Source organism: Cimex lectularius, unplaced genomic scaffold (assembly GCF_000648675.2).
Source record: "Cimex lectularius strain Harlan isolate CLEC.00 unplaced genomic scaffold, Clec_2.1 scaffold106, whole genome shotgun sequence".
NCBI classification, from domain to species: domain Eukaryota; kingdom Metazoa; phylum Arthropoda; class Insecta; order Hemiptera; family Cimicidae; genus Cimex; species Cimex lectularius.
Genome location: NW_019392769.1, coordinates 979,916 through 996,873, shown reverse-complemented (window position 1 = coordinate 996,873; position 16,958 = coordinate 979,916). Strand labels below are relative to the sequence as shown.

Here is a 16,958-nt window from a genome sequence, read left to right as displayed (position 1 = left end):
AAGAATTCATCCTTATTTTTCACACTTAAAATGGAATAAAATCTAAACATTGTTGACATAGGCTGAAAGTAGAATAATCCAACTATCCAATGGTTTTATCTTAATTAACGGATCGAGGTCACGACAGCTCAAGTGGTAGAGCAGCGGCGTATCTAGCCGAAGATCATGGGTTCGAATCCCGCTCAGGCCATTGACTTTTATCTCAACTAAAAACCTTAATTAATTGTGACATCGTCTTAACGTTGAATTTGGATAAAATCCAGAGTAATGAATTTTTAAGAGGAAGAGGACACTGAAAAAAAATCTTTTTACTATTTTTCATTAAAAAAATCGTATTATTGGTTTTCAAGTGTGCTCAAAAATCAGAATTGGTTTTTAAAAAACAATGTTGACCAACTTTACTGAAAGCATCTTTGTTTCTGTAACTTTTCACACATCTAATTGCACAGTCGATTTTGTTCCAGCCCAAAATTATCCTTTTTTTATTTACTTGAAAAAGTTGTATTTATTGGCCTTAAATTGTTCTTAAAACAAATCCGAGTTGGTTTTAAAAAACAATTTTGACCTTCATTTTTTTAATAATTTCGACCAATTCATTGAAAACCTTTTTGTTTAATTATTTGTTATTTATTGGCTTTGAAGGGTGCTTAAATGAATCTGAATTAATTTTTAGAAAAATTGACTAGCTTTACTAAAAGCATCTTTTTTTTTGGGGGGGGGGGTTTGAAAAGAAGCATATCTGGACACTGGTTCCCAGGAAAGTTTAGTTTTTAAGGAATGTTTATTTAGATTTGAAGATAATTTAGGTTCATTTAGTGTGTAAGTTTGTTAAAAAGTTATCTGTACAGATTTACGATTAATCTGTGTTTAATATTTTAGTTTTCGTTGGAATAAATTTTTTTAAATTTTACTGTTATTGAATTTTCTTTGTTTTATTTTATTTTTTTTCTTTACGGTTCACTATTTCCGTGTATATAAACAGCGTGGCACCCATTTTTTTTTGGGTTTAGATTGACAATTCAACTGATGCATTGGTAGCTGAAATGACTTAACTGCAGACAGCCCCTGGACCATAACTTCGGCGGTGGTACGGTTAAGTCCAAGGGCTGACCACAGAGTCATTCCCTCAGTCTGCTAGTAATCAACCAAAACAAGTTTTACTGGCAGGTCGCAAGAAATCAAGGTTCGAATCTGTATGCGTCTGTACTTAATGTGGAAAAATTATTATAATAAAAATATATAATTTATAAATCAGTAATGTATTTTGGCAAATAAGACAAGATAAGGCTGAAGGGGGAAGTACAAGCCCCTGAAATCCATATTGGAAAAATAAAAAGTTTTTAAGAAAAGGAACTAAAGATTTTGAAGAAAAACACTATATATATCAGTAATCTCAATTAATACGATCTGGGGCGTCGGTGGCCGCAACGGTTTAGGTGTTGACACGTCGCTCATCACTGTAAGGTGAAGGTCCCGGGTTCGAATCCAGTGGACCTGCATTCGAACCCGACATACTTACAAATGGGCTTTTTTTCAAAAACATCGGCGCCCCGAGGTCGAACCTCTGCTGTTGCGAACCCTCGTAAAAAAATAATAATAATAATACGATCTAGCATATTATTTATTTATCCTAAATTTTAAAAATGCAGAATATATAACTTTGAAATAAATCCACAAAGAAAGGCATAAAAACATAATTTAAAAAAATTATGTAAATTACTTTAATTTTTTTATGGCTTCTAAGGCCCATTAGCAAGAAAGTTCAGACAAACTAATATTTTTTTTACGTAATTCACAAAAAACGTTGTATTAAAATTGGTAATAATCGCTATACCTTCCCATTGTAAAAATACAATTTTGGTCGTTTTGTGGTTTCTACTGTTAAATACTCAGTACCTAAGTACAAACCTTGTTTGTAGTTTTTTTTCCCATTAATTAAGGTTTTGGTTGAGATAAAAAAGTCAGCGTCACAAGCGGGACTCGAACCCAAGACCCTCGGCTGAACAAGCCACTGCTCCTCCATTTGAGCTATCGTGACCTCGATCCACTCAGACACCAACTTCCCATCTTAACCCCACCTTCTGAGTTTTCCCTCCTTTTTGCCATTAATTAATTGAAAAGAATTTACTTGGTCAAGCGGACCACGAAACCTAATAAAAAATAACTTGTTTGTAGTTTCGAAGTCCTCTCCTAGAATAAATTTTTTCTGTTAAAAAATACTAAGCACAATTAGTGAGAAAATGAAGTTGCATGCTAATGGAATGAAGATGACTGAAATGAGTGCAAAATGACTTTGACCCAATCTGCTGGCTCACATCAAATAAATAAAAACACTTTTATTTTTAGCCTGATGCATTTCCCCGTTTTGCTAAACATAAAACATCACGGTTTATGACACGACATTGTTTTTATTTCTGATAACACTTCAAAATATTATAAAATCGATCTAAAGGCTGCAAGGTAGGTTTATATAGATGATACATTTTTCCTCAACCTCATTTGTTCAATATTTATAGAAATTTACCATTTCTTTTATTACATTATTTGAGGGTGAAGGATTCTCATGGAAGTCTGACGTAGATAATTTTTTGCCTTTTGAGAAAACCTAGACTCCATCATTAACTCAACATACAGTTACATGTTACTAATGATTGTCTATCGTTGGTAATCGTTGTGATTCGACTATATTAAAAAAATTTAATATATAACACTGCATTGATGGTTTTCTTGCAATTGAGGTCGCAAATGATAAGAATAAAATTAACAAAATATTTAAAAAAACCATTTTAAAGACAAGTAGCTTTATTGGACAAGTGAGATTGTTATAGTTTTACTTTACAAGACAAATCACGATGAAACACAGTCATTCAATAAGCTAAACAGTAGTTTTGCAAGTTTACTGCTCATTTTTTCTTTTATATATATTATACATATATATTTATATATTATATATATAATATATATTTTTTCACAATACAAAAAGAGAACACAAACTACAATTATTCCATTATTACTATGAATATAGAAGAGAACCTGTATGTTTATATACAACATGTATGCTGCGTGCAAATCACTCAGCATATATTTTTTAATACATGTCAATAGCTCACATTGGCTGCAATAACCCACATATGTTTTCTCATATAAGAAAATGCAATTTGGCATATAACGAAAAAAATTTCCGTCATCTCCATTTATAAATAAACTCAGATATTAATTACATAACTTTGTCCATTTTTTTTAATAATTAAAAATTAGAATATGGTCTTATATAGTTTTTACTTTTTTATATATATATTTTTAAAATTTTTTATATAAAAAGCGAATATATGCTTATTCAATTTTTTTAATATATTTTTAGTTATATTTTTTATTATTAAATAAAACTGTTGCTGTAAAATATACTAATAAAGTGAAATTGAATAAATAACTTATGAAAAACAAAGCACAAAGAAGTTTTTCTTTTCTAAAAAATAAATAACGGGAAATTTTTTATAAAAAGGTTCATTGACCTCAGCACAACCAGAAGGCGTAACGCTATACCCACATATAATATTTATAATTTTATATTTATATATATATACTTTTTTTTTAAATATCCCACACTCTTTCTTTCCTTCAGTTTCTCCCTTAACTCATTTAATCTCTCAAAACATGCACACACATACACACACTATGTATATATTTATAAATTTATTTTGTATAAATAAAAACATGTACAAACAGCGCGAATGGAAAAGCAAGTGTGGGAGCAGCTAAATTTAATATATTTGTAGAATGATTTTTTTTTTTAGTTTTTTTAATAATTTTATTATAGAGTACAATTTACAATTTGATAACCCGATGGTATTTATGTGGGCATATATACGGATAATAGGACCACCCTGAGCCCCATATCAGGCGTGTGTTGGTTCAAAAGCCCGATATAATGGTGATCCTACCACCTGAGACATAGCTGATGTTTTAAAATTTAAAATAAAAACCTCGTCTTTACATTTTCAACATTATCAGTGTACTTATGTCGATATATATATATTTATATATATTAATATTTAACCTAGTTTTTGTGATTTTTTTTTTCAATTTATTAGTTTTTTGTTTTTTAATAATTCATATAATTCATCCATACATGACAATAAGTAACATTACACACATTTAACTCTAGATCCTATTGAAATTCATCCATTACAATGAAAGTTATACAGTAATACACAATTATTTTCCTTTATTTTATTTATGGAAAATAAAAACCGTCACAGAGCATCATTTCCTAGGCATTAGTCATTACATGACTCAATTGTTTCACTAATAATTCTATTAAATAAACCAGCTTGGCCCACAAATTTGAAATATATTTTAAAGGGAATTAATTTATACATTCTTAATTTTTTATTATTTTTTTAATTAAAAAAAGATCAAAAATTTTTTAAAAGATTTTTTTTTACATTTTTTAAATTAATTTGTAGTCATCGCTCACACGAGGTAATAATATACAAGCATGTATTAAATTAATAAAATGAAGGATGGGCACCAGCGTGAAATTATTGACGGTCCATTAAATTTTCATCATTCTGATAACATCTCAACGCCTCCTGTGACTTCTCTTTGACAGACTTAGTTTTTAAGACTTTTCAACTTGTTGACTCCCATCATTATGCCGAGCGTCCATCCTTCTACAAGAATATATTTCATTTACACCATTTTTTTCACATTTTTAATTTTTTTTAATCAACAAAAACAGGATTTGTTTAACACTATATAATACAAAAACTTTTTTTGTGTGTGTAAGAGAGCTATTTACCATTTTATATTAGGCAATAACTCATTTTTTACCCAACTTCTCTTTATCTTTCATTTCCACGTTTTTTCATTTCTCTCCCGATTCATTTAAACATATACTTAATTTATATTATATAATTGGCAGTATATTCCAACTCTCTACAGAGACAAGGTAACACAACATCCAACAAATTCGATACGAGTAGAATTCAGATTAAAAATTTGCCAGCGCTGAGAACATTTATAAAAAGCAAAAACCGATCTACAAAAACTTTCATAGAAACATATCCAGTTATACAACGGCACAAATTAATAATCAAAAAGCGTTTAGAAATTACATAAAACAAGTTTCAGAAATGCAGTTGAGGCTGATGTACATGAGTGCTGCCTTATCTTTGATGGATTTTATGTCTGGTCCCTGATGTAAAGTTTTGAGTGTACAATAGCAAATTTGTGTTTAACTTTTTTTCAACCTAAGAGAGGCCCGTCTTTTTTTCTCCTTTTAATTTTTCTTTTTGGGTTTTTTGTATTTTTTGATATTTTTTTAAAATAATTTTCCATTTCATTTTGTATTTTTTTTATTATTTTTTTATAATTTTTTTTTATAATTTTTATTTTTGTTACCTTTCATGTACACATTTTTCTCATTTTTTAAAATGTATTTTGAACAGTACATTCAATTTCACAAAAAACGTAAAATGAGAAGAGAAATCAAGTTCATTTTCAATTACATCTCATTTTTATTTGTAAATTAAAAATGAGAAAAATGGAAATGATTTAAAATAATTTTTTCTTTTTAATCTGGTAGGATCTTGGTTCTAAATAGAGGGAAATGCTACAAAGCAAGACGTTTTAAATATAGATTCTAAGAGCATATGGTTTGTAAATATTTAACTTTTTTTTTGCTTTTTTAAATGTATTTTTGTTATTTTTTTGTAAGTTTTTTTAACAGCTTTTTTTATCTTTTAATTTTTTACTAGCTAGAAAAATGCAATTAATTGCTGGGAAACAGCAACCCCTCCAGGTTCCGAAGCAAAGGAGATTCAGAAATGAAGAAAAAAACAGGTGTGAGGGAGCACTACACATTTCTTTTTTCCTTTTGTAATACACAAAATCATGATACATAATATATTATATCCTAAGCAAACCACATCAATCTAATCTCTCATCAAATTCAATCCATAACAAAATTAATTTTTCAATATTCACCTGCCCCGATTTTACTTACAAGTCCTTACACAATTTCTTTTCTTTCACACTTCATTTTTTTTTCATAATTTGTTCAGAATAATTAAAAACAAAAGGCTTAATCTCTAAATTTCTTGTTATGTTTGAATTCTTTTGGAATTCTCTTACCTTCTAAGTTTTTCTTATATGTTTTGATAAATATTATCATTTTAGGAGTAACTATCATAATTACTTATTATATATAATAGGTTCTTAAACTTTTTTTTTGTATTTTTTTTTGTAATTTTTTTTATAAGTGAGATTATTTTTGTTCTGGAGGGGTGAATATGACAAGATGGAGGAGGTCAAATTAGTTCCAGATGCGAAGGAAGCTATCCCATGATCCAGTGGCAACCGCCATACCATCTTCAGTAACGCCAAGGCACGACACTCTATTGTCATGGCCAGCGAGGATGCCTGTAAAATGTAAAATAAAAAATTATTTATAAAATTTAACATGGTTTATCTAAGAGACTATTTTTCAAGCTAGGCTTATCGAATTATTTTAGATGCTATATAACTAACCCGCTCGCTCGGTCTTCATCGAGTCCCATATGTTGCAGTTAAAGTCATCGTAGCCCGCCAGCAAAAGCCGGCCGGACTTTGAGAAAGCAACGGATGTGATTCCGCAGATAATGTTATCGTGAGAATACATGGCCAATTCCTGATCAGACCTAATGTCAAAAAGTCTGCAAGTTGCATCGTCAGAGCCAGTGGCGAATGCGTAACCATTCGGGAAAAACTGAAAATTAAACGTTCAAGTAAAAAAATGTCCGGACAAGAATCACACAGAATACTTACTGTAACTGCGTTTATGTCAGATTCATGACCTGGGAATGTCTGTTTGCATGTTCCTTCCCTGATATCCCAGAGCTAAAGAATAAGAAAAAATTGTAGTTCTATCCGATACTAGCATCACTTGTAATAATTTACCTTGGCTGAAGCGTCACAAGCTCCAGATACAAACGTTCTCATGTCAGGAGATAAAGAAAGCGACATGACATCACCTGTGTGACCTATGAATGATGTACACTGTTGACCAGTTTCAATATCCCAAAGGGCACTAAAAAAATAATACACAATTAGAAAGAACAAACCTGAATATATAAAGAAAATGAAAGGTATTCGTACCATGACATATCGCCGGAACTTGTCACAATCTGGTTGTCGTCTAAGAACCTACAGCAAGAGAGGTAGCCTGTGTGGCCAGGTAGTTCTCTTGAAACTCTAACATTGCCCTCCCTCGTCTTGAGACTGTAGATAGAGCAAATGTTATCCAGCCCTCCGCACGCGACAAAAGAGCCCGAAGGGGCGTACGCGCATGTCATGACCCAGCTTGATCTTAAAGGGATTGCATGGACTTTGTTTGTCGTGTAGGAGTCCCACACTATTAGCTTGCCATCTTGCGATGCTGATACTAGGTTCCTAAAATCAAAGAGCAATTTTTCAATAAAACAGTAAGAGACAAAATTGTTAAAAGCTATATACAACAACAGGCCTCCTGAATGCATAAGCACTAAAAAAATTCAGTGTTTTTTTGTTTATCTTTTTGAATCATGCAAAATACTTCTTTTTTTCATCAAAAAACAAAGCTAAGCTGAAAAAAATTTATCGTACAAATAAAAAAAGAGATATTTGCAATTTTGAAGGTTCTTGTATAGAGAAAAGAAGAAGAGTTCACACTAAATAATGACATTATACTGCACAAACTTAAACAGAAATGTGAATGCTAAAGAAAAAACTCAAAAGTACAATTTAAAAATTAGAAAGTCAATTTAAATATTTTACTTTGTATATGCACACAGCTATTTGTTAAGAAAATAAAAAATAAAAATAAATAATCTGCTATTAACTATAATCTATCCCTACAAGATGAAAGACTGAATCACTACATGAATCTTATTTTTGATACTTACCCACTGTAAATGCCATGATTGCAATAAAGAATTCATATATCAGGGTCAAGTAATAAAAACAAAAAAGAAATTTCTAGAAAAAAAACACCCTATATATAACTAATAACTATAACTTAAAAAGCTATACTATTATGTAAACAGGGAAAAAATGGATGAATAAATAATCAATAAAATATATAGCCTAATAAAAATATATAGGCTTATACAAATAACGCCATTCAATTTCGCAGATTTGTTTTTAAAACTTTCTGCAGGAAAAAGTGCCAATTTATTATTTCTGTTTTTCCATTTCCTGTTGATCATATTTTCTTTCATATGTGTTTAATAGTAAGAGAAATTTCAATTGAGCTAATTAAAATAAATAACTACTGTATAATGTAAAGGTAACCGGCGTATGTTAAAATTATGCTATGGCAGAAAGACCCCAAAACATTTACTATATGACTGCAGGATCCCAAAGGAATTTTTTTAACATGGGTTCACAACAACGAAGGTCATATCAACCCTCGGCATGCTGGTGTTTTTGAGAAAAAAACATTTGTAAGTATGCCAGGTTCAAATGCGGGATTCGGACCCAGAACATTTTACCTTACAGTGATGAGCTCCATGTCAACGCCTAAACCATTGTGGCCACCGACGCCCCTTTCATCTGTTATTTTAGTAATTATTAATTGAATAATAGAAAACGATCAAACTGCAAGTTTATTATCTTATAGACATTGTGTAATCATTTAAGAGGCTCCCAAATAGCAGCAAAATATAAAACCACATTTTATATTTTACTATAAAACAACAAGTCGTATGTGGAAAAAAAAGACCGCAGGATTTGGCTGTTGATGCCAAATAACACACAGACCAACCATGAAGATGGCAAAAAGTCAAAACACATCTAACAGACAAAAAATTCAATAGGCAAACTAGAATAAACAAAACCAACTTAACTACAAACTTATTTGTACATATAATAATAATTAATAAACTTTATTACATTACATATAAATTTACAATAAAAAAAAAAATATTTTGTACTTCCCTGCTTGCTGTCAAAAAGCAAAGCTTGTTCTAGACAGCAAGAGTTTTTTTTGACATCCTCAGAGAAATAAACAGAATATATCTTTACAAAAAAATAATGAAAACCAAAAACAAACATAATACAGAATAAACGTGTAGTATGAAAAACCAACCATATTGAATCTTGGCTTTAGCTTTAAATATCTTAAATACAATTTAAAATTTTTGAAATTATAATTTTTTTTCTAATATCAATGTCATATCTGATAATATCAATACCAGAAGTTATCACATAATACACCTTACAACTCCTACATAAATTTTAACTACACATGTAATTGCACCCTTTCTGAAGTACAAAAAATACAGCATCCAGCCAAAACAAAGAGCATCCAGCTGAAAACGACTGGTTCTATGGATGGTATTAACCAATAAACCACAGACAAACTACTGAAGATATTGAAATGTAAAAGCAAATTTAACAGACCAAACCTGTAAGAATAGGAAAACTAGTTGAACAGCATTGAATTAATTACATATTTATTTGCACCAATATTAAGATGTTATCACATAATACACCCTACTGAAAACGTTGAAATAAATTTATTTCTCAATCATAGTTCTCAAGATTAATTTATGTGTAACTATACTTGTGTCTGGGCACTTTCAGGATAATGAACTGGTATTATTTACCATTTCTCTTTTTTAACCATTTGTAATTCTTACTTGTTGTTTTTAAGTTTATTTTGACCTCCCTATTTTTTTGAAGAGTTAGGTACTTATTTCCCCCCCCCCCAAATTATGTAAGTTTATAATTATTTATAAATTAATTTTTGTTAGTATTAGAATAATGCTAGACAATTTCCATAGAATATTATTTTCTCAGGGCTCAGTATAAAATCGTCAATTAATTTCTTTATTGAAGGAACAAGGTGACTGTGTTGCTCCGACTAAATATTCATTACTCCACCAGAAGAAAATCCAGATGCGGAAATTTACATTGACTCTGATGCATTTGACAACGAGGCTTCAGGCGATCCTGCCGATCCTTCATGAAATGTAAAAATTTGCATTCTTTTGGACTGCTAATATAAGCATTGTTCAAGCTTGGCTAACATATAGAGAGAAACCTCTTCCACTACTTTATTAGATTATATGATACACTACTATATATTAGAAGATAAGGGCATATGTCATTACTGACAGCGTAGTCGTAGAAAAGGTCGACAATCAGGAAGGTATGATGGTTCTATAAAGAAAGATCGATTGGATCATCAAATTGAAAAAGGGATGCTTATGAAATACTGTTTGCATGCAATGAAAAGGAAGGCATCCTTACTATTGTAAAAAAAAAAATTAAGGTAACATTACGTCCTGATTGTTTTTCAACCTACCACAAAAAAAATAAATTAATAGTTAATTTTAGAATTTTAAAATGTATAAAGTATAAACAACCACACACAAATGTCTATAAATCAGAAGAGGCAATCAACTACACGATGTTCCCTATCAATTTGGGAAACATCACTCTGCAATAATTAAGCAGTAAGTTGAAGGGTGTCGCAGACCAAGACGAGAGCCACAAGAGGTTTCCCACAAACATGGAAAACATAAAGTTGCCATAGTTGGACAACTGATCAAATAAATAACTAATGTCGAGTTATTTAGCGCTGAAGGGTTGTCAAAAGGCCAAAAATATAGCAACGTGGGACATTGTAAATTGCGTCAACCAGGTGCACGGCACCCGTCTTTGCTGGTCCACCCATGGCATGGGAATCCCCCGACGTTTGATTTTCTTTTCCACCCCGGTCATCTTGCCGCTTACAGTATAATATAACACTAGGATTTATCCATGATGTCGTCTACGCAGGACTCTATTTAATGCACCTTTCTAAATGCATATTCTAATGTAATATAGTAGCTTTCTAATATGTTTTATTTCTCAAATTCTTCTCTTCTTCAGTTCACTTTGTGGTCTATACATGGTAAAAAATTATGTCAGTCAGTCACGGAACTGTGTTATATACATAGACTAGCTTTTACCCACGCCTCTGTCTATGTGGGACTCTGTTTTGATTTGCCTTTCAAATGTGATGCAGAGTGCTAGTCTGCTATGCTTTCTAATGCAATGTCTCAATTCTCAAATTCTTCTATTCTTCAGTTCACATCAGTCTATACATGGAAAAAAATAGTCTATATGATCACCTTAGGGATGGAATTTCAGAAAATCCTTTCTTAGCGGCTAATCATGTCATTATAGGAATGCTCTGTCAAAATTTCAGCCCTTTAGATCCAGCAGTATGGTCTGTGCATTGTCTGTTGGTCAGTCACGGAACTGTTTTGTATACATAGATAGGGATGGAATTTCAAATAATCTTTTCTTAGCGGCTATCCATGTCATTATAGGAATGCTGTGTTGAAATTTCAGCCCTTTAGATCCAGCGGTTTGGTCTGTGTGTTGTCTGTCAGTCAGTTATGGAACTGTGCTATGTACATAAACTAGCTTTTGCCCGTGACTTCATCCACACGGGATTCTGTTTTAATGTTTTAAATACACACATAAATACACACACAATATACTTTCTAATACAATGCAGAGAGCTACAATGTCTCGATTCTCAAATTCTTACATTCTTCAGTCTATACATGGAAAAAATGCCCTTGAAATCATTAATTGTGATGTACTCGGTTTAGGGTGTGGAACAACCTCTCTAATGAACTGTCAAGTGAACACTTCTCACTTAAAGAAATACTTGTTAATTTAAAAGTAAAATTTGTTTCTGCACTCCAAGAAAGTCTCGTCAACTTCACGTTTCTTATTTTACAGTCAGGTATGTTTAACTTAATTACAGATAATTTGCAAGGCTTGTCTTTGGGTGAACTTCGCTGGCTTTTCAAGATCAGAGGTGAACTTCTATATCTGAATAGTGCCCCCTTTTAGGGATGGTTAGGGTTGGTGTGCGATAGTGGGATAGTGCCCCCTTTCAGACTCTGGGAAATGAACAGTGTCCTCTATGCAATTCAGGTGTTAGGGAGGGCATTGTCCATTTCTTGACAGAATGCACCATTTTGTCACTTGAATTATTCTGCAATTGCAAAAACCAGCTTAATGTTCTCTTTAAGTATAAGTTTAGGAATTTAAATAAATATGCTCAACAAGCGTACTCTATTTAATATTTTAGTGGTGCAATTGATGTTTTAATTACTTTTACCAAAGATGAAGAAATTGATGGAGGAAAGGAAAAACCATGCTCGAATGATTGGTAAGATGGAAAGATTAATAATAATAAAAATTAAAAACTTAAGGAAATTTTGAATTCGAAATGCTATACATCCTCCACAATGTATTTTCGACACGCTGCTGTTGCATTAAACCCGCAAAACCCGTACGTAAATATATATCAGCGTATTCTTCATTAGAAAAAGAGCCACAGTGTTAACAAGATATCACATGGATAACTAAAAACGTTTGAATCTATAACTCTTTTATTCCAGAGAATAATCATATCCTTTAAGCAAAGTTGCAGTCAAGTTGGTAAATAAGTAAACACTTGCGGTAATTTCGATTTCAAACCCAAATTAAAATAATGTTTAATACATTTTTTTTTTTCACCTTATCAATCCGTCAGCCTCGATTTATTCCTTTCCTCCATCAATTTATTCATCTTTGAAAAAAGTATTAAAAATGAAATTGCACGATTAAAAAGGATATTAAATGAAGTACGTTTCTGAAATTTGCTGTTCTCTAGGTTTGCAAATAGTAGTTTAGAATCACCATAGTAAGTTTATTAACTTTGAAAAAAAAAATTAATGTTCTCGCCACTAAAACACTTATTTCACGAATGTTGACAAGTTTACTATTAATCACATCTTATTGGAAATTTATCATAGTTTTCAATGGTATCAACGGATTTGTCCAAAACCTTTTAGTTTTGGAGTTATCATTGTTTATTTGGAGCAAGGTCGTGAAATCTTAAAAAATCAGAAAAAGTGGAATAACTCCGAAACTGCTGAGATTAAGACCATAGTTAATTTGGACTTTTTGGTTCCATTTTGAAAGTAGAATCTACTGGCAAAGTTTGTAGCACGAGTAGCCGAACACCCTGTACATAAATTGTAAATAAAATATTAACATCATATTTTACCTGCTAAAAAAGACAACCCAACTGACCAGCCAAACTATAGTTGCGTGCCGATATAACGTAAACCAAACGAGTTAACAATTTAAAATAAACAAATATGTTAATTTTTATATCACATTTATATTTTAAAAAATCGTTTTTTTTTAAATATTTTTTATGGGAATTAATTTGGGCAATAATTCCTTTGATGAAAAAATAGAGCCGGAAGTCGAAATAAAAAGGGTGGGCTGGATACGATTGCAGAAGGGTAGAATTCGGCGGTTCGGCTGCGGGGAGGTGCCTACAGCCCACCCCCATTGTCCGGACGAGCCTCCCCGTTATTCGCCGGCCGTACTTTGACGCAAAACTGCGTCAAAGTTTTATCGGGGGCGATTCGAATCGGGGGACGTCCGGGGACGCGCCGCCCTCAACGTTTTACAAGTCCGTTTTTCCCGGGGTGGAGTTAAGTCGAAAAGTTGCCCATAGAAAAAGCATATCAGCGGACCGCCGGACGGCGTTTCAATATTCAGCGGACGACTTTTGTAAAACGAATCTGCTAATTAAAACAACCACCTTGACGTCATTGGGCTTTGCGGAACATGCGAAATGCCGCATGAATAAATTCGACCCGCCCGCCCTCGACTCACAAGATAATCAATGGCTACATGGCAAGGGCGAGTTCATTCAGAGCGCGTCCCCTATTCGATTTGCGAAAGGAAACTGTTATTAATCCTACATTATAAACACGTCCTCTCGTCCCTTATCCTATAAATAGAGTCGACGTCCAATTCCCTTTTTAATCGACTTATTAGCCCGCCGTCTTCCCGGCTACATAGCAATTAGAACTGGTCGATAAACCGCCCTTCTCTTATGCAACGGCTATGCCTCATGTCACCCCCCGACGGAAACGAACATTTCAACTCATCGGGAATACCGCACAATAACAGCGATCAAACGTGCAACCGATAAGGAATCAAACTGACTTGACACCTTTGCTGAACTGGCATACAATCATGTAATTACGATCAGTCAGGATCAAGGTATGGTCTGAAGAAGAAAACAAAAGGGTCTGAGTCGGTCTTCAACGAAATTTGAGATCGCCTGTAAAAACGTAAATATGTCAATCTGTAATCATATTGAAAATTGTTTTGCCCTGATAATGACCTTAAACTAGGCCGAAAGCTTGGCAGTAGCCACTGAATTTGCTTTCTTCTTCAAAACCATACCTTGATCCAGTGTTCGTAAATAACTCATAAAATTTAGTAATAATTTATCCGAACAAATTACTGACTACTAAAGGCCTGTTAGGCTCTTTTGGACTAATTCATCATAAATTTTTCATTGAGGCGACTACCTCTTTGCTTTGCAACTTTTAAAATAAAACTGTTGACAAGACAACCACCAAAGTAATTTTCCACTCCCACTCGCTCATTCTTTCTATCTCGCTCCCTCTCTCTCTTTCTCTCTTTCGCTTCCTCTCTTTTTCTCTCTCGCTCCCTCCCCACCCCCTCTCACACTCCCAAATAGATTTCGGGACTCTCTATTTTTCCATATATTGTTGAATTGCTGGTGTTACCACGCTTGGTTTTCATAGATATGCCATATAATAGTTGTACTGTGGTCGTTCCCTTCAATTTCGGTCTACCTAATCCTTCAGTGCTGGGCCTGTCAAAATAACACACAAACCACCATTGAAGATGACGAGAAGCCGAAACGCGCCTGAGAGAGCAAAACATTGAGAATAGAGAAACCAAATGTTCAGAAACGACCGAACTACAGGTTCATCACCCCGTTTAACCAAAGAGAAAATCTCATAATAAATTGGTTTTAGTGTCAGTTATTATATTAAAATATAAATTAAAAAATCGCCTAACTCTTTGATTGTCTTTTAATAAAAAATTATAATGTTGAAGGTCACTAATCGGAGATAATTCATAACTCATAGATTTACAGTCCTTGGCAATGTTGGGACTGAGTCGGCCTTAAAGGAAATTTGAGATCGCCTGTAAAAACTTAAATATGTCAATCTGTAGACATTATTAAGGTTGTTTTGCCCTGATGATGACCTTAAAATAGGTCGAAAGCTTGGCAGTAGCAACTGAATTCGCTTTCTTCTTCAAGAACATACCTTGATCCAGAGTGTTCGTAAGTGAAAAGTGGTCGATATTTCTAATTCTGAAAATCAAGTAATTGCCCACCATTTAGTGACATTTCAACTCCTGAAGAAGGAAACATTTTAAGACTAGTAACAACGGTAAATTTTTCCCGACCAAAACGGAACTAGAAATGTATCTACCCAACATGTAACTGCCACAGATATAAAGTTCAGATAATATTAAGCAGTCTATTTATACAAGGTGAGTAAAAATAACCGTTTCAAGGGTTATAATTAAATTTATTTCCCATTTCAAGTTCATCCCATTCCAGCCTGTCGCATTTGATGGTTAATTATCATCTAAAAGGCTGTTAAATTCCCAGGTGGTACTGAATTTCAACTGTGAGATTTCTTCTTGTCCGTTTCCTATCACTTGTTTGCCTATTTTCGCTGTTTTGGTCGTCAGATGCGTTTCGGCTTCCTCCCATTTCGAATATAAACAGTATGAAGCAAGGCTACAGAAGATAACGAAGTGTTGCATAACAAAATAATAGGAAGGTCATTGCCCCGTAAACATCAAAAAAAGTAAATAAGAAAAACCTAAAAAATATGACATATAAACCCTAGAACAAAATATTTTGATGTGACATATGGAAAAACTACCAAATATTGACTACCCTGAACAATGCCCATGCCCAATTATCCTACGGTCAAATTGCACATTGTCTTCAGTGCCTTGCCTGGCGACCAAAACTGCGAAGATACGCAGGACAGATTAATAGGAAGCTACCTAACTGTAATTTCATCATCAGATAGACCTCAAGAAGAATCAGAAAGAAAAAAATGACATATAAACCGAAGCATCTTGGTATGATATCTGAAAAAAATGACTACCCTGAACATGTGCCCAAATATTACATTACCTGCTGTGCCTTGCCTGGCGACAAAAACAACGAGGAGATGTAGACCAGAATAATAGGAAACAACCAAAACTATAAGCTCATCACTCCGTAGGCTCCATAAGATATAAGAAATTATGACATATGATTATCCCCAGGACAAGCATCTTGGTGTGGCACAGAGAAAATACAAAAAAATTGTCTACCCTGAACATATTACGCCCATATTGTACATTGCCTTCTGTGCCTTGCTTGGCGACCAAAACAACGAGGAGATGTAGACCAGAATAATAGGAAACGACCAAAACTATAAGTTCGTCGCTCGTAGACCTCCATAAGATTAAATACGAAATATGATAATCCTCAGAATAAGCATCATGATATGGCACAGAGAAAATACAAAAAAATTGACTAGCCTGAACATATTATGGCCACTGTTCAATGCCTTCTGGGCCTTGCCTGGTGGTCAAAATTATCGATATGCTACCGGCATAATAGGAAACGATCAAACTATGAGTTTATCACTGGATAGACCTCAAGGAATCAGTAAGAAAAAGAAAAAAGATATATAAAGCCAAGCATCTTTGCGTGTTATCTGAAAAAAATTAAAATATTGATTAGCTTGATATTATGCTGCCTTCTATTTGTTTGAAACTTCTTGTAAGTACAATATGAAAAGCGTTTCGTTTTAGGATGTACAAGTATTGTTTGGAAGAGGAAGCCTGATAGAGCAAAGTCAGCAAGGTCTCAGGGGTTGCAGCTCGATTCATTTCGTTATAGTTCTGCTCTGTATGCCTGGAAGTGCCTGGCGTGTGTTGGGTTTTAACACAATCTTTGAACATTGCAGTAGGATCAAATGGAGCTCGGATATGTCCACCCTTCCGGAACAAACTCACAGCGGAAAGGTCTG

General features: G+C 33.1%; 1 protein-coding gene across 4 annotated transcripts in view; it reads right to left on the bottom strand.

Annotated features, from left to right (window-relative positions):
• Positions 1-5,847: 5,847 nt before the first annotated feature.
• LOC106662232 (guanine nucleotide-binding protein G(I)/G(S)/G(T) subunit beta-1) overlaps positions 5,848-16,958 on the bottom strand; it is a 64,736-nt gene continuing 53,625 nt past the window's right edge. For 2 of the 4 annotated variants that reach the window (XM_014386143.2, XM_014386144.2), the window contains exons 4-9: positions 7,923-7,925; positions 7,138-7,431; positions 6,940-7,069; positions 6,808-6,879; positions 6,532-6,748; positions 5,848-6,423 (exon numbers count right to left, since the gene is read on the bottom strand). In XM_014386143.2, the coding sequence (XP_014241629.1) occupies positions 6,317-6,423; positions 6,532-6,748; positions 6,808-6,879; positions 6,940-7,069; positions 7,138-7,431; positions 7,923-7,925 (823 nt within the window). In that variant the 3' untranslated portion in view covers positions 5,848-6,316. The remainder of the gene's footprint in view (positions 6,424-6,531; positions 6,749-6,807; positions 6,880-6,939; positions 7,070-7,137; positions 7,432-7,922; positions 7,926-16,958) is intronic. The other 2 variants (XM_014386145.1, XM_024227549.1) reach the window with 1 other exon arrangement.